Source organism: Trichechus manatus, unplaced genomic scaffold, assembly GCF_000243295.1.
Source record: "Trichechus manatus latirostris isolate Lorelei unplaced genomic scaffold, TriManLat1.0 scaffold00047, whole genome shotgun sequence".
In the NCBI taxonomy this organism is placed as follows: domain Eukaryota; kingdom Metazoa; phylum Chordata; class Mammalia; order Sirenia; family Trichechidae; genus Trichechus; species Trichechus manatus.
The window spans coordinates 5,986,193-6,012,875 of NW_004443983.1; the positions used below are offsets into that span (position 1 = coordinate 5,986,193).

Below are 26,683 nucleotides of genomic sequence, written 5' to 3' on the forward strand. Positions count from 1 at the left end.
GGATTGCGTTGTATTTGTAAATCGCTTTGGATAGAATTGTCATTTTCACAATGCTGAGTCCACCTATCCACGGGCATGATATGTTTCTCCATTTACGTGGATCACTTTTGGTTTCTTGCAGTAGTGTTTTGTAGTTTCTTTGTATAGGTCTTTTACATCCCTGGTTAGATTTATTCCTAAGTATTTTATTTTTTTAGGGGCTATTACAAATGATAATGTTTTCCTGATTTCTTTTTCATCATGCTCTTTATTGGTGTATAGGAATCTAACTGATTTTTTTATGTTTATCTTGTATCCTTCTTAGCAGTTTAAAGCATATTCTGTCAATTCTCAATGGTTTTAGTGCTATGACCACAGAACCAGACAAATCCATGAGAGATATACGTAAGTCAATCTACAGGAATTATAAACCAGCCAGAATGGAGAGATGGGACAAAGAGACGCATTCCCTCTACCTAAATCAGAAAATTCAAAGAGAACAAAAGAATTAATAACAGACCAAATGGAATGCTATTAATGTGTCTTTGGAACCAAGAGGAAGACGTATGAATACCTCAAGAAAGCAAAAGAAATGCAAGATCCAACTTAATCAGTGAATGATGTTGGCCAAAATCTTAGTGCAGCTGTAGACTTCTGGAAGTAGAAGGAAGGTAATATGACAAACCTAGGGTGGTGGGCTATAAAAGCTATGCTGTCTGTATTATGAAGCATCTGCTATCAGTATCTTATCAGTGTGTTAGGAAAGAATCAATCCCAAGATCAGGCCAAAGCCTCTCAAGTAAACAGATAACCTCATGGGATTGCCAGGGGTCGGAATTGACTCAAGAGCAACTGGTTTGGCTTGGTTTTGGAACCACTTTAATAGTTTCTGATTCAAACTGTTTACAGAAATGTTTTGTTGGTTTCCCACATATATATGAGAAACAAATCTTATTAAAATGGAAAGTTTTAATATATCATAATATGGTGTAGCAACAGGATTTTCTGAAAATGACCCCAGATGTTCACTCTGGGTTGCCTGGAAAATAAGCCAGGCAGGTCAGGGCTCCTTCTTTCTCCAGCAGAAGCGAATACACCAGAACTTATCCTTCCATGGAACCTGTTAACCCTTTGCCATCAGGTCAATTCCAACTCTAGCGACCCTACAGGACAGAGTAGAACTGCCCCATAGGGTTTCCAAGGCTATAAATCTTTACAGAAGCAGACTACCACATCTTTCTCCCATAGAGCGACTGGTGACTTCAAACTGCCAACCTTTCAGTTAGCAGCTGAGCACTTAGCCACTGTGCCACCAGGCTCCTCTCTACAGAACCAGGGGCTTATTTTCCCCACAACAGGGGTGCTGCAACTTCCCAGAGTTCCCAAGTGCTGGGCAGCTGGTTTTCCTTGACAATTCTTAAAAACAGGTGCCTCCTAAACTTAGACAGCACAACATTTAAAAGCATATTTGTCACCCCACTGACACGAGTGCTTTTAAACCTGCCTTCATAATAAAAGAGAACAATGATGGGGGGTGGGTTGTATTGGCACACAGATCCATGCTGTGTTTAGTAGCAGCTGCCTCCAATACTTTGCTATGTGATAATGAGAAGATTGAGAGATCTTTCTTAAGTGTTCTTGACTTACAAGTTTCCCAAATTAAGTCTATTTCTTATCACATAACCGAGTCACCATGAAGAATTCATCCTAAATTATCACATAACATACAGAATAAAAAGTCATAAATGCTTCTAAAAATGAGAAAGTGAGAAAGATAAAAGGACTTCATCAAACTCTAATGAAACAATACATTATATGCCTTTCTTAGAATTACATGCTTTAATGAAAATGTTAATGTTACCTAAAAATCAGTGACAGCCACTGAGCCCTAGATTTATGTGTACTATCTTTTTTAATGTTCACACCTATTCTGGAGTTGGTATCATTATTTCCCTCATTTTTCAGATGAGGAAAGTTAGGATCACAGAGGTTAAATAACTTGCCCAAAGCATTACAGCTAGTACATGGCAGAACCTGAATGGTTTTAATCCCTTCCAGATTATTTTAATTCACTCATCTTTCTAACAATCTCATGAGGTCTGTAAGTAGTATGTCAAAACAGTTATGTATACTTCATAGGTAAAAAAATTCAAGGTCTACAAAGACTAAATTAAAGATTAAAATTCAACATATATAAACATACTAAGCAAGCATTATGATGCTGCTTGCTGAGTATCATACTAAATTAGCATTAGCAGCCATAAGTAAAATAATTTCACAAAAACTAGTCTAATACTCAGTATCATAGTAATAACAAAGTTTGTATACATGGAGTTCTAATTTAAATACGCATTCTAACACCATGGTCGAAACATATCTTTTGAAATCTCAAGAAAAATTTAGCCGTTAGTTCTCAATTTTTTCCTAACTACAACTGAGCAAGACTGATGCTGCTACAATTGTTACGTGGGGTACAGAAAACTGTAACAAGAATTCAAAATTATACAGTGAACTTTTATGCTTCCAGTATCAGCTGGGCATAATAAACTAATTGAGGGCAACACAACTGCTTATAAATAACTCAAACAACCCAACATTAATATTTAATGAACTTCTACTCTCACTCTGTAAATATTTTAATAGTTCTAATAAAGATATCTTACAACAGAAAGGAGTTTTAAAAAAGGTTTCTATTAACTCTAAAATTCGCTTATACAGCAGCAGTCAATATTACACTAAAAATAGTACATATTAGAAACAAAAAAGGAATGTTTTTCCAAGTTAGAATTTAAAAAAAGAAGAAGCTAATTATTCAATTTGGTGACATACTGATCTAAATTTAATATGAAATTACTAATAATGCTTTCTCCCACATTTTACATGAGATATATGGTTAAATCTGAGATAACATATGCATATCTAAAAAACACTAAATCACTGCATAAAATATGTGCTTCCAACTATCATCTGAATGGTTTCATTTTCAACACTTAAAAATCAAAATTAAACACATTTAGTAATTATATGTTGATGCTTTGTTTTCTTAATTTGTTCTCTAAAGAATATGTGAAGTTAAGAGGTTTTGGTCTAAACTCCTTGGTTTATAATATTCTTTCACTTTTTACTAAAGTTGCCTTTCTCAAAACTAGAGATTGGACAAATCAAGGAAATCAGTTCTAAATAAGCTTTGAACAGCTGTTTCATGCAACAGAAGCAGAAGCAATAAGCTATTCACTTCCTTTTTCTCTGTTCATTTAATCAATGTTTTTAAACTGACTGACACGTGCATGCTCACCACTCCCTTCTAGGTCTTGAATGATCTGTGGTAATTTCAGGACAAAGCTAGCAACTACAGAACTTCCAGCATGTTCGTAGTGGCAGTTACTACCTATAAGGTAAATTACAGAACTTTTCTTTCTTTTTTTTTTTTTTGGTGACATGATAGATTAGCATGTAAAAACTCTAAAGGGTTTCTTTAGTAACGGAACAACATGATTCTCCTGAAATCATCTTTTCTTTATCTTATCTAATATCAAAACAAATTAATATTGAAAATTAATGGTAAAAATATTTTGCAAAACACAACAAATAGTTTCACTTTCCATGAACACATAATAGAATTTACTTCAGATAATGATGCAGGATATTTGTTCTTTGACAACTCCCCATCTAATTCTATTCTGAGATGGAACAACTGTCCTATGATAACCATTAAGGTCAACCACAACATCAATGATGATGTCAGGGAATAAGTGCAAAATACTTCCGATTTACCTCTAGGAAAATTCACATTTGTGTTTATCTTTCTTATTGCAATATTTCTCTTCAATAAAATATAACTGAATTTAAAATAGATTACTTTCTCCTGTTTTTCCTTTTATAACTCTGTTAAATAGTTCAGGAAAATAAAAAAATAAATGGTGTGTCTTGGAATGCAGTATGTTATGTGTACCAGTTTCACTCTCTTCAGTCATGGATAACTGAGAGAAATAGAAAGCACAGTTCCACATTTAAAAAATCTTTTTCTATAAAAACACAAAGCTTCCTTGAAATAATAATATAATGAATTAACTACTCTCTGTATGGGATAAACGAAGGAATGTAATAATGAACAAAGTTAAAAAGCAGTGTGATATACAGTTCTAATCAACCCTTTACTGTTACCAATCTATATGGCTTTTTCTCCTTTACTAGAAAAGTCTTCGGGATAAACAAAAAAAAATCTAGCAGTGCTTCTCAAATAGTTCCTAGGAGGAAAGCAAACACATATCCAGGGGATCTTGGAGCCTATTCACCTAAGCTCTAAATTTCTTTGAAGTCTCCTCTTAGGGCTTTAAACGTGAAAAAGAGATATTCTGCCTTATAATATATATATATTAATCTTAAAGTGTAATCTCCTAACCACCATCAATCTTTTATAATTTTTGTTGTTATTGTTGAGAATATACATAGCCGAACATACACCAGTTCAACAATTCTACATGTACAATTCAGTGACAGTAATTATGTTCTTCATGTTGGGCAACCATTCTCACTCTCCTTTTCTGAGCTGTTCCTCCCTCATTACCACAAACTCACTACCTCCTAAGTTTCCTTTCTAATCTTTTGAGCTGCTGTTATCAGTTTGATCCCAGATAGATAGATCTTAAAAGAGAATAAAGCCCAAGGCAGATATTCTTTACTGATAAGCTAAACTACTGTTTGGCTTTAAGAAGATTTCAGGGGTATTTTTGGGCAATAGTTTCAGGGATTTATCCAGCTTCCATGGCTCCAGAAATGCTGGATTCCATGAGAATATGAAATTCTATTATGCATTTTCCCACTTTTCATCAGGATTCTTCTATAGAATCTTTGATCAAAATGTTCAGTAATGGTAGCCAGGCACCATCTAGTTCTCTTCTGGTCTCATGGCAAACAAAGCAGTTGTTCATGGAGGCAATTAGCCATGCATTTCATTTTCTCCTCCTATTCCTGACTCTCTTTCTTCTGTTGGTCCAGGTGAAGAGAGACGAATTGTGCCTTGGATGGCTGCTTGCAAGCTTTTAATACCCCAGGCACTACACAACAACCTAGGATGTAGAAGAGAAGCACTAAACATGTTATTAGGCCAATTAACTGGGATGTCCCAAGAAAACAAGACCCTAAACCTCCAAACCAAGGAACCAAATCCTGTCAGGTGTTGGCTGTACATAACCAGCCTCAGAAGCTACTCTTATTATTTTTGTAATTCTTATACATATATGTATCACACTTCTGCCAACTCAACTTTTTATAGGTGTACAACTTATTGACAGCAATTACATTAACCAGCTTGCAACCCTACCCTTAATCAACGTTATTTTCTATCACTGTAAACCAAAATTCAGTACTCCACAAGCAATACCCCCCTCCCCTTTCCTCCCACCTCTGGCAGCCACTAATAAACTTTGGTCTCAGAACTAGATGGTGCCCGGCTACCACCAATGACCTCTCTGACAGGGAATACAACAGAGAGTCCCTGATGGAGCAGGACAAAAGTGGGGTACAGAACTCAAATTCTAATAAAAAGACCAGACTTAATGGTCTGAGACTGGAGGAACCTCAGAAAGCATGGCCTCCGGACTCTCTGTTAACCCAAAACTAAAACCATTCCTGAGGCCAACTCTTTAGACAAACATTAGACTGGACTATGGGACATAAAATGATACTTGTGAAGAGTGTGCTTCTTAGCTCAAGTATACACATGAGACTAAATGGTCAGCTCCTGTCCAGAGGTGAGATGAGAAAGCAGAGAGGGTTCGGAGCTGGTTGAATGGACATGGGAAATCAGGGGTGGAAAGGAGGAAGGTGCTGTCACAGTATAGGGAGAGCAATTAGGGTCACATAACAAGGTACGTATAAATTTTTGTATGAGAGACTAACCTGAATTGTAAACTTTCACTTAAAGTACAATAAAATAAAAATAAAAAATAAACTTTGGTCTTTATACAGTTGCCTGTTCTTGTCTTTTTATATAGGCGAGGTCATAGAATATTTACCCTTTCGTGACCAACTTATTTCACTCAGCATAATGTCTTCAAACTTCATCCATATTGCAGTATGTATCAAGATTTCATTTTTCTTTCTGGCTGAGTACTCCATTGTATGCATGTATCACATCTTGTTTATCCGTTCATCCACTGGCAGGCATCTAGGCTGTTTCTGCCTTTTGGCTATTGTGAACAGTGTTGCAATGAACACTGGTGTACAACTATCTTTTTGAGTTTCTGCTTTTAAGTCTTCTGGGTACACCTATTTTTATGCAAATAATGCGTGCCTTCTGTTTGCCAACTGTGCCCTCCTCATGTGAGGTTATTTTTGTAAGTGCTGCTATGCCAATTTTTTTTTTTTTACATGTTCCTATGAAAAAAAAATTTAGCATAGCGCACGTACAAAAATACCTTGTGTGGGGAGGGCATAGTTCGCAAACAAACACAGAGGGCAAGCATTATTTGCATAAAAATATGGTATATCTAGGACTGGGATCACTAGGTTGTACGGTAGTTCTGTTGTTAGTTTTTTGCAGAACTACCAGTTTTCCACAACAGCTATACCATTTTGCATTCCCACCAGCAATGGATGAAGGTTCCAATTTCCTCACATCCTTGCCAACATTTGTTATTTTCTGTTTGTTTTTTTTTAAATCTTAGCCATCCTAAAAAAAAAACAAACCTGTTCCTGTTGAGTCAAATCTGACTCATACCAACCCTATAGCCATCCTAGTGGGAGTGAAATGATATCTTACTGTGGCTTTGATTTGGATCTCTCTGATGGCTAATGACACTGAACATCTTTCCATGTTTGGTGGCCATCTGAATGTCCTCTCTGGTGAAATGTCTACTTGAGCCCGTTGCTCATTTTATGACTGGATTATTTGTCTATCATTAAGTATGTCCAAGTTTTACATATATTTATATGTATCAGATTCTTATCAGATATATGGTGTCCAAAGATAATTTTCCCAGTTGGTGGCTTGTCTTTTCACTTCTACTGCTGAAGTCTTTTGATGAACAAAAGTTTTTAATTTTTATGAAGTCCCATTTATTTATTTTGTCTTTTGCTGTCTGTGCTTTTGTTATCATATTAGATAATCCTTTGTCAAAAGCTAGGCCCGACAGTGCTGCCCCTGCATTTGCTTCTAAAAATTTTATGGTTTTAGGTTGCACATTTGTGATTCGTTTTTTTGTCTGGTATGAGGCATGGATCCTGATTCATTTTTCTGTATGGGGAAATGCAATTTGCCCAACACCACTTACTGAAGAGACTTTTCTTTCCCCATCGAATGGACTTAGCGCCCTTGTCAAAAATCAGTCGACCATGAATGTGCAGGTTTATTTCTGGACTCTCGATTCTATTGTATTGGTCTGTGTGTCTACTGTTATACCAGTAGGACTGTTTCGATTAGTGTGGCTGTATAATATGCTAAAAAATCAGGAAGTGTGAGTCCTCCTACTTTGTTCTTCTCTTTCAGCATCACTTTAGCTATTCAGGGCCTTTTGCCATTCCATATAAAGTTGAGAATTGGTTTTTCCATTTCTGTAAAGAAGGCTGTTGGAATTTTGATCATCAGGAATGGGAAGAATCTACAGCTCACTGTGGGTAGTACTGACATCTTAATATTAAGTCTTCCAATCCATGAACATGGACCACCACCAATCTTAAACATATATATATACAGGCATACACACACACACACACACACACACACACACACACACACACACACACACACACACATATAATGTCGTGTGCCACTGAGTTGATTCCAACTCATAGTGCCCCTATGCAACAGAGTAGAACTGTTCCATAGGGTTTCCTAGGCTTTAATCTTTACAGGAGCAGATCACGAGGTCTTTTCTCCTGTGGAGCCGCTCGTGGGTTCAAATCACCGACCTTTCGGTCAGCAGCCTAGAGTTTAACCATTGCACCACCAGGACTGTTGGCCATGATTGCTGGAGGATTCCTGTATCTTTTTGATATATAGCTCCTCCTCATAACCCAGTTTAAGAATTATGGATTTAAGAGTAATCTGGCATACTAATAGCTTCACTTATCACATTTCTCTGTCTCTCTTTTTGTTTGTTTGTTTATTAACAGTTTTTAGCATCTGTCTTAGTTGTCTAGTGCTGCTATAATAGAAATGCCACAAGTGGATGGCGTTAACAAACAAATTTATTTTCTCACAGTTTAGAAGGCTAAAAGTGCAAATTCAGGGTCCTGCTGGCTCTAGGAGGTGGCTTTCTCTCTCTCTTTGTTGGCTCTTGAGGAAGGTCCTTGTCTCTTTTGAGCTTCTATTCCTCAGAGATCTTCATAGGGCTTGCCATCTATCTTCCCCCATCTCTGCTTGCTTAATTCTTGCTTAAACTGTTCTTTTATGTCTCAGAAGAGACTGACTTAAGACATACCCTACACTAATACTATCTCATTAACTTAACAAAGAAAACCCTTTCCCAAATGGGATTATAAAAACAGGTGTAGGTATTAGGATTTACACCACATATTTTAGGGGGAAACAGTTCAATCCATAACATTTAAACCCTTAATTTAGTCATTTTTGTTATTTTTAAGCTTTGGGCCTCAGAATTTATTACCAAACCTTTCTGCTTTGGCTAATTTCACATTTATTCTATAACTCTAAATACAGCTCAAACCATGTCTCCTTCCTGCTTTCAAAAATATGAAACTTGCTTGGCAAAGAAGACTTCCTTTTTTGCATGCAGCTTTCTCCAATCTACAACTTACCTATGCCATGGCCCTATATTTTTGCACTGTCCAGGATCAAGAAAGAGGAAGAAAACATAAGTCCAGAGTATTTTCTCATGATACTCTTAACCCAATAAAATTATTTATAGCAACTATATTTTTACTGTGGAAAAGTTAATTTTTTTACTTTTTACTGAAGTATGACATACAAGAAAGTACAAAAATTACAAGTACATATAGAGCTTAATGGTTCTCACAAATGAAACAGCAATGTAACACACACCGAGATTAAAAAAAAAAAAAAAAATTACCAGCATGTAACAACTACTATATTTTATCTTTCTAGCTAACTTTCTCCTCCTTCTAATTAACATCTGGGCTTTGCTATCAAAGTTATTTTATACAGAATGCTAGTAATTGTGCATTAAATATACTAATTCATCTAACAATTACCTGTTGAGAATGCATTATGTGCCAGGTCTCATTTTGGCCACTAGAAATAAATCAGTAAACAAAATAAACAAAAATACTAGCCCTTATCAAGCTTATAACCTGTTGGTGGTGGTGTTGTTACCCGTCATCGAGTTGGCCCCAACTCACGGACATCCCATGTACAACAGGATTGGATTATTGTGATCCATAGGGTTTTCAATGGCTGATTTTCAGAAGTATATCACCAGGCCTTTCTTCCTAGCCTTCGGCTGAAAGCTCTGCTGAAACTTGTTCAGCATCACAGTAACACACAAGTCTCTGCTGACAGACAGGTGGTGGCTGTGCTTGACACGCACTGGCCAGGAATCAAACTCAGGTCTCCCATGGGCAAAATGGGAATTCTACCACTGAACCACCAATGCCCTCAGCTTATATTCTAGTGAGGGTAAATAACAATATACAAGATAAAGTAAGTCAAATATATATTTGATGGTAATAGGTGCTAATAGAACAGGAAAGGTGCTGGGAAACATCAAACAGAGGGAGGATTTTTAGAAAGAATGGCCAGGGAATATCATATTGAGAAGACAACATCTTGGTCAAGACCTGAAAGAATGATGAAGATAGCTATGCAAATATCTAACAAAAGAACATTCTAGGTGCAAAGATCAGCAAGCACAAAGGCTCTGAGGTAGAAGCATGCCTTGCATATTTGAGGAACATCAAGGCCAGTGTGGCTGCAGCAAAGGGAAAAGGGGTAGAAGATGAAGTTAAATAACGGGGTGTAGAGAGGTGACTTATACCTTATGAGGCCTCTTGGGTAATAAGAAACTCAGCTTTTACTCTGAGTAAAAAGGGAAGCCATCAGAGGGTTTAGAATGGAAGAGAGCAAGATCTGATATATGTCAATTGTAACATGCTGGCTGTTGCACTGAAAAAAGATGAAATGGGAGTCAACAGTGGGAACAGGTAGACCAGTCAGGAAACTATTGCAACAATCCAGGCAAGGAGCTAAGTGTCTAAAAAATTACAGTAATAATGATTGACCATGGAATTTAAGTGAAGCAAGATATCAGGAGGGTCAGGGACAGTGAGAAAAGACTGAGGATCCCAAAAAGGCTTGAAGAATTGTTGCAGCAATAGAAATAATGATATTAAAATTTAAGACATGGTAGACAGAGAGTGGACTATGTGAAATTGAGATGATGGAGGGGCTGCAGTTTGAACAACAACATGGTCTAGAAATAAGCACTGAGGTGAGGTAGAGGACAAATTCATTGGAGAAGAGAAGTCACAGGTTTGAAGACACCAGGGTATTGAAAGAATTATCCATATGAATATTTAAATCAGCAAGAATTACAACACAAGTAGTGTCTGAGTGAAAGTTACTGAACTAGGAACTAAAATCTGTTAGGAGACAATTCTCCATGTGTATGGCATTTCTGTACATATTGTAAGCAAAGGCACTGACTACTTGTGTTCTGAACTATATTTTCAAGGTTATTTGTATAGCAAACAGCCTTGGAAAATAGAGTCCTTCCCTCTGGAACAAATGGTAGGTTTACCTACACCTTGAAAGAAAGAGATTGCGTCTTCTGGGACAAAAGACAGATATGTTTAGTGCCCATTATAAAAGATTCCAGGTCCCTAAGTCTGAAGTTCCTCTCCTGTAACTCAACCCACTATGTATGCAAGTATCACTTGGCCCACTTCACATCACCTGTTGGGAACTGTGACTTGGGGAACCAGCACAAGCAAACGCTTTTACTCTAGCTATTGCTTCCGTTGTTAGTAATAAAGTCCTCTGTCTCTGCCCAAGGAGTCTCATGTCCTCTGCCAGCCTCCATGAAACTGTGGCAGGTTAATCTGTTAGCTTTCAAGGTAGAGTAAAGTCTCATACCCTTGACAAGTCCTTGACATAATCTTCAATGAATGGGAGGTGAGGATGAGAAATGACTGCAACAGGATGGGTGGAAGACAGTGTAGTTTATAACGTGAGAGTCAAAGTTGGAGGAGTTTTAGAAAAGAAAATGGTCTGGAAGTAGCAATGAGAAGCAAAGAGAACACCTCCAGGTGCAACGGTGTAAGGGAAGTAGGAGACAAAATGGCTACCACTTGAGAGGGTTGCAGGTAGTGTGACTAGGGAAGCCAGATTTAAGTTAGAACAAAAAAGGTAAAGGTAAAAATTAACAGAAGAGGTTGAAGATAAAGAGGAGTTTACTGATGATTGACCTTGAGTCCCAGGGACATTATGAAAGATTTTCAGGAGCAAGGAGAGGTAGGTTTAGGGGTCATTTGGGTTGTGGTATGCAGAGCCACACATGGTTAGAGACTCACTAGCCTTGGGCTTCTTGGACTTACACAAACAGGAAAGGGTAGGATGCAATGAGTTGTGATTAGTCTTAACCCAATTAAATTAGTCTACTTATTTCTCCACCCCTCATTCTTCTTTCACCCACCCAATATCTACTATGGAACACTTTATTTCTTACCAAAAAAAAAAAAGTCATTTTAGAAAATTGAGAACATACAAGTGTTTTAAATAAGAATGCCAAAACTGTTATTTAAGAAAGTAAGACGCATGTGTTAACTTACTTGAATTAGATCTAAAATGCCAAGTTCACTTTCTGAAGAATCCACACAGAAGACAAAATATAATGTTGCGTAATGTCTATAAATCAGTTTGTTGTCAGATCCTCCTATTAACCTAAATGACAAAACAAAACAACTGGAATGTTATAGGGAACAAAATGCAAAACATTTTCATTAGCTCAAGCAACTTGATAACTTGTTTAAAAACGTTTTGTAAAATGAAAGTTAACATTTAATGGCACAAGTATTCAAGTGAACTTATTTCAGAGACTGAATAAATTTAGATGCCTGTTTTCTTCAGAAATGTCAAGTAAAAGAAGCTGGTGTGTAACTATAGTTCATTCATTTATTAAAATATTTACTGAGTATCTACTATGTGCCAGGCACTGACAGTGGGAGAAATAAACAAATAAATAAGAAAATTATCAAATAGTAGAAGATGTTACATAGAAAATCAAAATAGGATGATGCCGTATTGATGGATTTGCTACTTCAGACCAGGTAATAATAAAAAAAGTGACATTTAGGCTGACATATAATAAGAAGTTGGACATGAAAATACTTGGAGAAGAACATTTCAGGTAAAGGTAGCAACTAATAAAAAGGTCATTTCATCAAGAACAAAGTATGTATGTTCAAGGAACAGAAGAAGGCTAGTCAGTGTACAAGGAAAGAATAGTCAACACTGAGTGCAAAGAAGCAGGCAGAAATCAGATCACAGGGCATCTGTAAGTGCCTACTAGATTTTACTCTACAGGTCACAGTAAGTTACACAGCTTAAGACTCATTATAAACTAGGAAAAAAAAAAGAACGATATTTCTTACATTTTAGATAGATTTATCATCAAGATGTCCTCCAAAAATACATTTTGTTTTGGAATGTAAGTGCAAGAAAACTGAATCGAGATACTCAATTCTTTCATCAAATATTTTTATTTATATTGATTAGAATTTCAGAATTTTTTAAATCATAATCTGGGAACCATTCCAAACATTTTATATTTTTCTAAACATATTTCAGCAATTTCATAGTTAAGTTCATAATAATTAACTCATATTCTCAAATGACCCTTTAACACTAACAATTTAAAAATCAAGGCTAAATATAATCAAAGCTAACTGAACATTCAAGTAGGCCAGAGTAAAACAGCATCTATTTCTTGCTCAGTAAAAATAACACTAAACTTATAAGCTGTTGAAATCAAACAACTTCTCTAAACATACACTACTTTTATGTCCTCAAACAGCAAAAGTGGAAATGATCTTTGACAATAATTTAAAAATCCTACAGGGTCGCTATGAGTTGCAATCGACTCAATGACAACTGGTTTGGTTTGGTTTTTTGGTTTACTATGCTAGATAATTGCCTCTGTAAAAGGATACTTAATTAAAAAATATGTACATGTACTTTAAAGATTCTCTGGTATTATATTTATAGACTATGATTTCAATTGCTCCCTTAAGAGACAAAAAGAACGTAACAGGCTTTGATTCATCCTCAATCTAATAATTATCTTAAAATTTTTGTTTTGCTTTGTTTTAAAAGGACAAAACTTTTGAAAACTTTAAGTTTCAAGATAACTATTAATAAGAAAGCAAAGATATTAATATGGCTAATAAATATTTTGCCTTTAAAAATACAATTTCATCTTTAAACTACAGTAAATACTGATGATAAATACTGATATGAATTCTTGTATGGAACATAATAAACCTAAAAAAAAAAAACAAACCTATTGCCATCGAGTCGATTCTGACTCATAGTGACCCTGTAGGACAGGGTAGAACTGCCCCACAGGGCTTCCTAGGCGTAAACCTTACGGAAGCAGACTGCCTCATCTTTCTTCCAAGGAGCAGCTGGTGGCTTTGAACCTCTGATCTTTTGGTTAGCAGCCAAACACTTAACCACTGTGCCACCAGGGCTCACTATGGAATGTAATACACCACATAAAACCATAGAATTTCAGAAATTCTCTTAGCTCGAAACTTTCATTTTAAACAGAAAACTGAAACCCAAGAACTTAAGTGACCTGACCAAGGAAACGAGCTTGTTAGTAATAAAACTAGAACTGGACCAGATTCTGAAAACATTTGCTTTCTACTTTTTATAAGGTTGGAGAAATGAATATCACAAATTCCAGACATAATTTCTAGCACAAACAGTGCCCTAGTTAGATCAATCAGGTTCTTGCATGTTTACTACATATAGTGTACTGTGCTGGGTGACAACTTTCCTGTGAGATAAGAGATCAAGAGACTAGGATGAAGATGACTAAACTCCCACAGAAGTATAAGACAAGTAAGTACAATTAGATATAAAACAGAAAGCAGGTGCACTTGTCTCAACTATTAAAAGGGACACCTTGAGTAAACAGCAAAATTTACAAAGTATAAATTTATCTATACGTTTCAAGAGCAACATTACATAACCTTTTAAGAAATTAAACTTCCTACATGATAAAAAGTAATCCATGGTCAGACAATAAATTCTGTGAACTGAACTATTATGCATTATATGTATCATACCCATTAAAATACAGAAAAGTCTAGGTTTCTCTAACCTGTGATTTACTCATAATGGGGATCAGCATGGTTTTGAAACTGCCTGTGAGAAAATATCTTATTAAGAATATTAATTACATAAGCATGGGAGATGAAATTTATTCAACTATTGGAGAGTAAGTTGATTTCAAGGTAGCGATTCATTTTAAAGTATTTATAATAGATGGCAAGATAATTATAAGTGATTCTTATTTATTTATTTTAAAAATAGACAAATCTATTAGCTGAATTCTGATTTCTCTCTTTATACACACACACACACAGAGAGAGAGAGAGAGAGAGAGAGAGAGAGAGGAAGAGATGATATATGATTTGAACAGCATATGATATGATATTTTATGAACAGGTACATTAGGCCTAAGGCACACACTGTAGTCATTAAAAAGAATGAGGTTGCTCTACTGTGCTTATATGTAAAAAAATATTAAGTGAAAACAAGCAACATGCAAACCATATATATAGTGTGATCTCAAAAGCAAAAAAATTTTAACACTATACTTTTATATGAGTCAATGCAAAGTTAATTTTCTAGAAGGAAACACAAGAAACTAGGAAGAAGGACTGATTGGGAAAGGGAGACTTATTTTATACTTCCCTGTAATATTTTAATTTTTATCATATGAATATATTACCCTTTATATAAAATGCCCTTACCGAAACTTTAAAAAGAAAAACTAAAAAAAGATCGTATATCATAAAAAAAAAAATTCTTTAAGTTAGATTTATAACTAACATAAAAACCAAAAGCCAAACCCACTGCTGTGAAGTCAATTCCGACTCACAGTGACATGATAGGACAGAGTAGAACTGTCCTATAGGGTTTCCAAGGAGTAGCTGGTGGATTCAAACTGCCAACCTTTGGCTACCAGCCAAGCTCCTAACCACTGTGTCACCAGGGCTCCATAACTAACATAGGTAGTAGTTAATTAACTGATCTATTCCAAATAATCAAAATTAGGACACTTTTACTACAAATTGATTAAATAGTACAGATTTTAATGATATAGTCAAAGATTAGAAACATCTATGAATTGCTTTACTTACAGTCCTCCTTCTAGGAAATTACAAACATTTTCATCTCTCTTAGAAACCAAATGGAATGTCTCCCTGATGATTTGTTGTTGTGTATCTTCACTCTGAGAAAAAGAATAATTCATATACATTAGGATTCGGTTAACAGGTTTAACAGCACTTAAAATTTTTAAAAATACAAAGTAGCAATATCAGTCCAGAAATTCATCTAAGAGAGGAGTCTTTGAGAAATAATTTAGATAACATTAAAATATACTTGAATAAATCACACCTTACAAAAAAAAAAACCTAACATTTTTTGATAAAAGAAAAAAAAAAAAAAAAAAACTTTAATTTACCACTACAATAAAACTACCTTTCTTCTAAGTTTCAAAAAACCATGAAGAAAAATATTGAAGAGATGAATTATAAGATCTAGCAAAATGGATATTAACCCATTGCCATCAGGTCGATTCCCACCCATAGCGACCCTATAAGACAAAGTAGAACTGCCTCATAGGGTTTCCAAGGAGCGGATGGAGAATTCAATGGCTGACTTTTTGGTGAGCAGCTGAATAATTAACTCCTGCGCCACCAGGGCTCCAAGAAGGACATCAGATATTACCTAATCAAAGTCCTCCCATGCGTCTGACAGGTTGTCATACTGTGGTGGCTTTCTTGTTGCTGTGATGCTGCAAATTATGCCATTGGTATTTCAAATACCAGTAGGGTCACCCGTGGTGGACAGGTTTTACAGAGTTTCCAGACTAAGACAGACTAGGAATAAGGACGTGGCAATCTACTTCTGAAAAAACTGGCCAGTGAAAACCTTATGAATACCAGCGGAACACTGGTATAGTGCCGAAAGATGAGCCTCTCAAGTTGGAAGGCACTCAACAGACTGGGGAAGAGCTGCCTCCTCAAAGTAGAGTTGCATTAATGACATGGATGGAGTCAAGCTTTCGGGAGCTTCATTTGTTGAGGTGGCACAATTCAAAAAGAGACGAAACAGCTGCGAACATACATTAATAATCGGAACATGGGTGTGTGAAGTATGAATACAGAAAAATTGGAAGTCGTCAAAAGTTAAACTGACTGCATAAAGATCAATATTCTAGGCATCAGAGAGCTGAAATGGACTGATATTTGGCCATTTTGAAAAGGAAAAACATATAATTTACTATGTGGGGAATGACCAATTGAAAAGGAATGGCATTGTATTCATCATAAAAATCAACATTTCAAGATCCATTCTGAAGTACAAGTCTGTCATTGATATGATAATATCCATACACCTATACAAGGAAGACCAGTTAATATGACTATTATTCAGATTTACATACCAACCACTAAAGCCAAAGATGAGGAAATTGAAGATTTTTACCTACTTCTGCAGATGACCAAACATGCAATCAAGATGCACGGATAATTATTGGTGACTAGAATGTGAAAGTTGGAAACAAAGAAGGAACCATAGTTGGAAAATATGGCCTTGGTGACAGAAAGGACACCACTGATCACGTGACAGAATTTTGCAAGACCAACAGCTTATTCATTGCAAATACCTTTTTTCAACAACATGAATGGCAACTATACACATGGACCTCACCAGATAGAATACACAGGAATCAAACTGAATACATCTGTAGAAAGAGACAATGGAAAAGCTCAATATCATCAGTCAGAACATGGCCAGGGGCTGACTGTGGAAAAGACAATCAGTTGCTAATATGCAAGTTCAAGTTAAAGCTGAAGAAAATTAGAACAAGTCCAGAAGAGCCAAAATAACAACCTTGAGCATATCACACCTGAATTTACAGACAACCTCAAGAATAGATTTCGTGCACTGAACACTAATGACCAAAGATCAGACGAGCTGTGGGATGACATCAAGGACATTATACATGAAGAAAGCAAAAGGTCATTAAAAAGACAGGAAAGAAAGATAAAACAAAATGGATAACAGAAGAGACTCTGAAACTTGCTCTTGAACTTAGAGTAGCTACAGTGAACAAAGAAATGATGAAGGAAAAGAACTGAACAGAAGATTTCAAAGGGCGGCTCGAGAAAACAAAGTAAAGTATTATAAAGAAATGTGCAAAGACATGGAGTCAGAAAACCAAAAGGGAAGAACACACTTGGCACATCTCAAGCTTAAAGAACTGAAGAAAAAATTCAAGCCTCGATTTGCAATATTGAAGGATTGTACAGGGAAAATATTAAATGATGCAGGCAACATCAAAAGAAGATGGAAGGAATACACAGAGTCACTGTAACAAAAGGAACTGGTCGATGTTCAACTGTTTCAGGAGGTAGCATATGATCAAGAACCGATGGTACTGAAGGAAGAAGTCCAAGCTGCATCGAAGGGAATGATGAAAAACAAAGCTCCAGACACTGACGGAATATCAATTGAGACGTTTCAACAAAAGGGCACAGTGCTGGAGGTGTTCACTTGTCTATGTCAAGAAATTTGGAAAACAGCTTCCTGGCCAGCCAACTGGAAGAGATTCATGTTGGTGCCCATTCCAAACAAAGGTGATCCAACAGAATGTAGAAATTATCAAACAATATCATTAATATTACATGCAAGTAAAATTTTGCTGAAGATCATTCAAAAGCGGTTGCAGCAGTACATAGATAGAGAACTGCCAGAAGTTGAAGTTGGATTCAGAAGAGGACATGGAATGAAGAATATCATTGCTAATGTCAGACGGAACTTGATGAAAGCAGAGAGTGTGTGGATCATAACTGGAGTGTGTGGATCATAACAATTATCATAACAATTATGGATAACACTGCAAAGAACAGGAATTTCAGAACACTTAATTGTACTCATGAGGAACCTGCACACAGATCAAGAGGCGGTCATTCAAAAAGAACAGGGGGATCCTACATGGATTTGAGTCAGGAAAGGTGTGTGTCACGGTTGTATCCTTTCACTATACTTATTCAATCTGTATGCTGAGCAAACAATCCAAAAATTTGGACTATATGAACAAGATCACAGCATCAGGATTGGAGGAAGACTCATTAACAACCTGTGATATGCGGATGACACAACCTTGCTTGCTGAAAGTGAAGAGGACTTGAAGCACTTACTGATGAAGATCAAAGACTTCGGCCTTCAGTATGGGTTATATGTCAACATAAAGAAGACAAAACTTCTCAAACCAGACCAATAAGCAACATCATGATAAATGGAGGAAAGATGGAAGTTGTCAAGGATTTCATTTTACTTGGATCCACAATCAACGCCCAAGGAAGCAGCAGTCAAGAAATCAAACGATGTATTGCATTGGGCATATCTGCTCAAAAGACTGCTCTGAAGTGTTAAAAATCAAAGACGTCGCTTTGGGGACTAAGGTGCACCTGACATAAATCATAGTATTTTCAATGGCTCATATGCATGCAAAAACTGGACAATGAATAAGGAAGACTGAAGAATTGCTGCCTTTTTTAATTATGGTGTTGGCTAAGAATATTGAATATACCATGGCCTGCAGAAGAATGAACAAGTCTGTCCTGGAAGAAGTACAGTCAGAGTGCCCCTTGAAAGCAAAGATGGTGAGACTTCATCTATCGTACTTTGGACACATTATCAGGAGGGACTAGTCCCTGCCAAAGGACACCATGCTTGGTAAAGTAGAAGGTCAGCAAAAAAGAACATCCTCAATAAGACGGACTGACACAGTGGCTGCAACAATGGGCTCAAGCATAGCAATGACTGCGAGAATGGCGCAGGATCGGGCAGTGTTTCATTCCGTTGTACACAGGGTCACTATTGGCTGGAAGCAACTTGAAGGCACCTAAGTCCATTGTTTAACAAGAAGGCAGAGAAGTAAAGTTATCAACAGTTCAGGTTACTAACCTATATTTGAATGAAAGAAAGAGAAGTTTGGAGCTTCCAATAAAGTAGGTTTAACTTTTACTAAAGGAGCCCTGGTGCTACAGTTAAATGCTTGGCTGCTATTTGAAAGGTCGGCGGTTTGAACTCACCCAGTGGAAAAGCAGGAGAAAGACACTCTGCTCCCACAATTACAGCCAAGAAAACCCTAAGAGTCAGTTTTACTCTGTCACATGGGGTCACTATGAGTCAAAATCAACTTGATGGCATACAACAACAACACTGCCGGCTTCCAAGGAACATTCTGGCTGTACTTCTTCCAAGACAGATTTGTTTGTTCTTCTGGCAGTCCATGGTATATTCAATATTCTTCACCAACACCATAATTCAAAGGCATCAACTCTTCTTCAGTCTTCCTTATTCATTGCCTAGTTTTTGCATGCATATGAGGCAACTGAAAATACCATGGCTTAAGTCAGGTGCACCTTAGCTCTCAAAGTGACATTTTTACTTTCTAACACTTTAAAGAGGACTTTTGCAGCAGATTTTCCCAATTCAAAAAGACGTTTGATTCTTTTTTTTTTTTTTTTTGACATTTTATTGTGCTTTAGGTGAAAGTTTACAAAGCAAATTAATTTTACGATAAATTATTCTTATACAAATTGTCTAATGATCTTCATTGCAATCCCCATAATGTGTCAGCACTCTCCCCATTTCCTCTCTGGGTTCCCCATTTTCATTAGTGCACTTTTCCTATCCCTCCCTGTCTTCTCATCTTTGGTTTTGGGCAAATGTCCTTTCAGTCTTGTATGGTCTACTGTTCTAAGGAGCACATTCTTCACGGATGTTATTGTTTAGTTTATGGCCCAGTTCGTTATTTGGCTGAAAGGTGGTGTTTGAATTCTTGACTGCTGCTTCCATGGGCATTGATTGTGGATCCAAGCAGAATGAAATCCTTGACAATCTCAATCTTTTCTCCGTTTATCATGATGTTGCTTACTGGTTCAGTTGTGAGAATTTTTGTCTTCTTTATGTTGAGGTGTAAATCATACTGAGGGCTATAGTCTTTGATCCTCATCAGCAAGTGCTTCAAGTCCTCTTTACTTTCAGCAAGCAAGATTGTGTCATCTGCATATCACAGGTTGTTAGTGAATCATCCTGCAATCCTGATGCCGTGTTCTTGTTCATAAAGTCCAGAATTTTGGATTATTTGCTCAGCATACAGATTGAATAAGTATAGTGAAAAGATACAACCCTGACACACTCCTTTCCTGACTTTAAATCACTCAGTATCTCCTTGTTCTGTTCGAACAACGGCCTCTTGGTATACATACAGGTTCCTCACAAGCACAATTAAGTGTTCTAGATTTCCCATTCTTTGCAATGTTATCAATAATTTGTTATGATCCACACAGTCGAAGGCCTTTGTAAACATCTTTCTGGTATTCTCTGCTTTCAGCCAAGATCCATCTAATGTCAGCAATGATATTCTACATCCTCTTCTGAATCCAGCTTGAACTTCTGGTAGTTCTCTGCTGATGTACTGCTACCACCGCTTTTGAATGATCTTTAGCAAAATTTTACTTGCGTGTGATGTTGATGATATTGTTTGATAATTTCTGCATTCTCTTGGATCACTTTTCTTGGGAATGGGCACAAATAAGGATATCTTCTAGTTGGTTTGGCAGGCAGCTATCTTCCAAATTTCTTGGCATAGTGAGTGCTTCCAGCATTGCATCCATTTGTGGAAACATTTCAACTAGTATTCCATCAGTTCCTGCAGGCTGTTCTTCACCAATGACTTCAGTGCAGCTTGGACTTCTTTCTTCAATACTTTCAGATCTTGATCATACGCTATCTCCTGAAATGGCCAAACATCAATCCTTTTTGGTACAGTCACTCTGTGTATTCCTTCCAACTTCTTTTGATGCTTCCTGTGTTGTTTAATATTTTGCCCATACAATGCTTCAGGAGCCCTGCTGGCACAGTGGTTAAACGCTCGGCTGCTAACCAAAAGGCTGGCAGTTAAAATCCACCAGCCGTTCCTTGGAAAGCCTATGGGGGCATTTCTACTCTTTCCTATTGGGTCACTATGAGTTGGAATCGACTCAACGGCAACAGATTTGGGGGGGTTTTGTCTTTAGAATCCTTCAATATTCCAACTCGAGGCTTGAAGTTTTTCTTCAGTTCTTTCAGCTTGAGAAATGCTGAATGTCTTCTTCCCTTTTGGTTTGGTAACTCTAGGTCTTTGCACATTTCATTATAACACTGTCTTCTCAAGCTGCCCTTTGAAATCTTCTGCTCAGTTCTTTTACTTCATCATTTCTTCTGTTTGCTTCAGCTACTCTACATTCAAGAGCAAGTTTCAGAGTCACTTCTGCCATCTGTTTTCGTCTTTTGTTTCTTTCCTGTCGTTTTAATGACCTTTTGATTTCTTCATGTGTTAATATCCTTAGATGTCGTCCCACAACTCATCTGGTCTTCGGTCATTGGTGTTCAGTGTATCAAATCTGTTCTTGAGATGGTCTCTAAATTCAGGTAGGATATACTCAAGGTCATACTTTGGCTCTCGTGGACTTGTTCTAATTTTCTTCAGCTTCAACTTGAACTTGCATATGAGCAATTGATGGTCTGTTCCGCAGTCGGTCCCTGGCCTTGTTCTGACTGATGTTATAGAGTTTTTCCATCATCTCTTTCCGCATACGTAGTTGATTTGATTCCTCTGTATTCCTGCATTGTCATTTATGCTGTTGAAAAAAGGTATCTGCAATGAATAAGCTATGCGTCTTGTAAAATTCTATTATGCAATCTCCAGCATCATTTCTATACCAAGGCCATATTTTCCATCTATTGAACCTTCTTTGTTTCCAACTTTCTCATTTCAATCACCAGCAATTATCAATGCATCTTGATTGCATGTTTGATCAATTTTAGGCTACAGAAATTGGTAAAATTTCTGAAAATCTTTAAGTTCCTCATCTTTGGCATTAGTGGTTGGTGTGTAAATCTGAATAATAGTCATATTAACTGGTCTTCCTTGTAGGCATATAGATACTGTCATATCACTGACAGTGTTGTACTTCAGGATAGATCTTGAAATGTTCTTTTTGACGATGAATGTAATGCCATTCCTCTTCAATTTTTCATTCCCAGCATAGTAGACCACATGATTGTCTGAGTCAAAATGGTCAGTACTAGTCCGTTTCAGCTCACTAATGCCTAGAATATCGATCTTTGTGGTCCATTTCATTTCTGACGATTTCCAATTTTCCTAGATTCATACTTCGTACATTCTGCATTCTGATTATTAATGGATGTTTGCAGCTGTTTCTTCTCATTTTGAGTCAAGCCACATCAGCAAATGAAGGTCCTGAAGGCTTGACCCCATCCACATCATTAAGGCCAACTCTACTTTGAGGAGGCTGCTCTTATCCAGTTGTATTTTGAGTGCCTTCCAACCTGAGGGGTTTGTCTTCCATCACTATATTAGACCACGTTCTGCTGCTATTCCTAAGATTTTCACTGGCCATTTTTTTTCAGAAGTACACTGCTGGGTCCCTCTTCCTAGTCTGTCTTAGTCTGCAAGCTCCACTGAGACCTGTCCACCATGGGTGACCCTGCTGATATTTGAAATACCGGTGGCATAACTTCTAACATCACAGCAATACATTAACCACCATAGTATAACAATCTGACAGAATTCCCACTAGGATTACTTCCTAAGAAATACAGTATTTGTTATTTTCTTTCTTAAAGACCCCCAAACAGTTTCCATCTGACCTAAAATCCAAACTCCCTAACAAAACAAACAAACAAAAAAACTAAATCAGCTGCTGACAAGTCAATTGATTCATGGTGACCTCATGTGTGCAGAGCAGAACTGTTCCACAGGGTTTTCAAGACTGTGATTTACAGAAGCCAGCACCAGACCTTTCTCCCGAGGTGCCTCTGTGTGGATCTGAACTGCCAACATTTTGGTGGTGGTGGTTTTTGTTATATGCAGACGAGTTGATTCTTACTCACAGTGATCCTATATGACAGAGTAGAACTGCTGCCCCATAGGATTTCCTAGGCTGTAATCTTTATAGGAGCAGGTCACCAGGTCTTTTCTTCCACAGAGCCGCTGGTGGGTTCAAATCACAGACCTTTTGGTTGGCAATCGAGAGCTTAACCACTACGCCACCAGGGCTCCTTACCCTTTTGGTTAGTAGTTAAAAACTTAACCACTGGTACTCTGGCCACCCGGGGACCAATCCAAACTCCGTACCATACCATAAAACATCTTTTAACCCAGTAAACCAATCCCACAAGGTGTCTGGATATGTCTAGGAAGTTTCCATAACTATGCCCCTATGTACTTGATTATATATGTGAATATATATACATGCCTACAGATAAACACTATACATGCACGTGCAAGTATTCACATATACTTTCCTATACACGTATATACGTACATATATACCTATGTAACCCCACTCATATTTTCTGGTTGTTATTACTGTTGTTGCAAAATTGCGTATGTTACAGCATTTGCCGAAATTGTCCCTTATTCCTGCGTACTTCTTAGTGTCATTTGCCTAGGTCAAGCTGTGCAGACCTCACCCGTACTGGGTATTGCATTTCCCATCCACCAAAAATAACAAGGGACCTATTCCCTTTATAAGACTCAGCTGAAACACCATTCTTTTTATTTGTTTTCACTTTCAATAATGTATTTTATTCAATTCAATATATCCAAAATATTAGTTTAACATATAATCAATATACACATTATTAATGAAATATTTCACATTCTTTTGCTGTCTTCAAAACTCAGTGTTTTACACTTACAACCCATCTAAATTCAGACTGAAGACAGTTTAACTGCTTAATAGCCACATATTAGAGCTTGGTGGAGCAGCGGTTAAAAGCTCAGCTGCTAACCAAAAGGTCGGCAGTTCGAATCCACCAGCAGCTCCCTGGAAACCCCCTTGGGGTAGTTCTACTCTGTCCTATAGGGTCACTATGAGTCGGAATTGACTTGACTGAAATGGGTTTGGTTTTGGTTTTTTAATGGCTGTATGTGGCTAATGGCTACTGTATTGGACAGCACAGCTCTAGACTCTCCCCAGGCCAGCTAATCCATGATCCTGACCCTAATCAACCTTCCAGCGACTCACACATTTTTACCTCCAGCACAGGCCTCTCCTCTGAGCGCCAGAACCGTGCACCCTGTCCCCCACAGCCTCCTATCAGCCATGCTAGAATCCTCTCTCACCACCTACCAATCCATTCTCCACACTGCAAGCCACGATTATCTTTTCAAAACACAGACCTGATTGTTGTCACTTTTCAACTTAGCATCCTTCTTTTTGCACCTAGAATGAAGATCAAAATATTTTATACAGCCTGTGAGGCCCTGAATGGTGGGGCCCTTCCTACCCACTGACTCATCTGCCCAGGTCCTCCCTGGCACCTGTGCTCAAGCCTCAGGGCCTTTGAACATGTTAGTGCCATCCTTCCACGGGGCCTTTGTTCTTGCTGTTTTCCTGCCCAGACTGCTCTGTCCCTGACTCCAACTCTGATACCACCCCTCTGCAAGTGTACCTAACTCCTAATGACTCATCAGATCTCTAAGTGGTGGTCTTCACTTCCTCAAGGTAGTTCTTTCTCATTACCAAACCAGTAGCTGTCAAGTCAATAGTGACTCATGATAACCCCATGTGTGTCAGTGTAGAACTGGGCTCCACAGAGTTTTCAATGGCTATGACCTTCCAGAAGTAGACTGCCAGGTCTTTCTTCTGAGGCACCTCTGGGTGGACTTGAACCTCTACCGCAGCTGAGCACGTAACCATGTGCACCACCGAGGGACTCCTGCCTTCTCATTACAATACCATATATAACTCTGTCATAACACTTACTGTAAGTATAGTTTTATATTTGTGTGATTAATTAATGTAAATCTTCCCCACTAGCTCCATAAGAGCTGGAAGAGTGTCAACATTGTATCTTCAGCACCTTGCACAACACCTGGCACACAGGAGCAGCTCAGTAAGTGTTGAACAAATCAACAAGTGTACTATTGACCTCAGAAATAGTAACAGAAATAGCTGACACTTATTCGGCACTTTCACTGTGCCAAGCACTACCACCATTTTACAGATGGGAAAAATGAGGCACAAAGAGCTTAAGTAACTTGCTTAAGGTCACAAGCTAGTAAATAGTGGAGTCAGAATTTGAACCCTGGCAGTCTGGCCCGAGAGTTCATACTCTTAACTACCGTACTACATTAAATCACTCACTATCTTTGGACCTCAATTTCTTTATCTATAAACAAAGATACTGATAATGCCCCCATCAAATTGCTGTTCAGGAGGACCAGGGGAGAGAATGAATGTGAACCTGGGTCTCCCTGATGGAACGCAAGAGTTCTACCACCGAACAACCACTGCCCGCTTACTCTCCCTTAGTCTTACTATTTTCCACCAAATTGTTCCTGTCAGTTGGCTAGACCAAAAGATCTCCAACCTGGTGTACACAGGCTGCACCTAAGGGGAGCCTGCGAACCCAGGTTCGATTCCCAGCCAACGCACCTCAAGTGTAGCCACTACCTGTCTGTCAGTGGAGGCTTGCGTGTTGCTATGCTGCTGAACAAGTTTCAGCAGAGCTTCCAGACTAAGATGGATAAGTAAAAAAGATCTGGCAATCTACCAGCAAAAACCCTATGGATCACAACTATCCGATCCTCAACAGATCATGGGGATGGTGAGGACCAGGCAGAGTTTGTTCCATTGTGTATAGAGTCACCATGAGTCAAGGGCTGACTAGTCAGCAGCCAATAATAACACTGAATGTTTACTGCGCCTCAGGTACTTCTAACCGGTTATATATCATTTCATTCTCATAAGAAAAAGCATTGTTACCCCTGTGTATGCGGTAACATAGGACAAGTTGAAGCTGAGTGTGTTTAAGTGACCTTTCTGAGGTCGTACATCTAATGGCAATACCCAACTCAAAACCCTACTTAGAAAGAAACCATCAAGTGACCAGAAACCATTTCAGTTTTGCCAATGACTTTGCTGGTTCTCCGGAAGTGTAGAAAGAATAGTAACAACTAGAATCAGACACATCAAATAATGTCCCCAGGGAGGCAACCAAAGGTCCAACGTATTCCTCTGAAGTTGTAGAAATAAAATCGACACTGCATCAAGGTTGAAGAGATCGCCCCTGTCTTAGTCATCTGGTGCTGCTATAACAGAAATACCACAAGTAGATGGTTTTAACGAAAAGAAGTTTATTTCCTCACAGTAAAAGTAAGCTAAAAGTCCAAATTCAGGGATCAGCTCCAGGGAAAGCCTTTTTCTCTTTGCAAGCCTTCTTCTCTTTGATGCTCGCCTAGACTAGGAGCCTCTCTGCACAGGGACCCCGGTCCAAAGGACGCGCTCTGCTCCCAGCGCTGCTTTCTTGATGGTATGAGGTTCCCCTGTCTCACTGCTCACTTCTGTCTTTTATATCTCAAGAGATTGGCTCAGGACACAATCCAGTCTTGTAAATTGA

The 26,683-nt window shown here is 37.8% G+C and overlaps 1 protein-coding gene across 1 annotated transcript in view; it reads right to left on the reverse strand.

Moving 5' to 3' along the window:
- Window positions 1-26,683, reverse strand: part of AP3S1 (adaptor related protein complex 3 subunit sigma 1) — a 101,919-nt gene that overhangs the window by 56,579 nt on the left and 18,657 nt on the right. The window contains exons 2-3 of the mRNA XM_004376975.2: window positions 15,331-15,422; window positions 11,728-11,839 (exon numbers count right to left, since the gene is read on the reverse strand). Coding sequence (XP_004377032.1) covers window positions 11,728-11,839; window positions 15,331-15,422 — 204 coding nt within the window. The remainder of the gene's footprint in view (window positions 1-11,727; window positions 11,840-15,330; window positions 15,423-26,683) is intronic.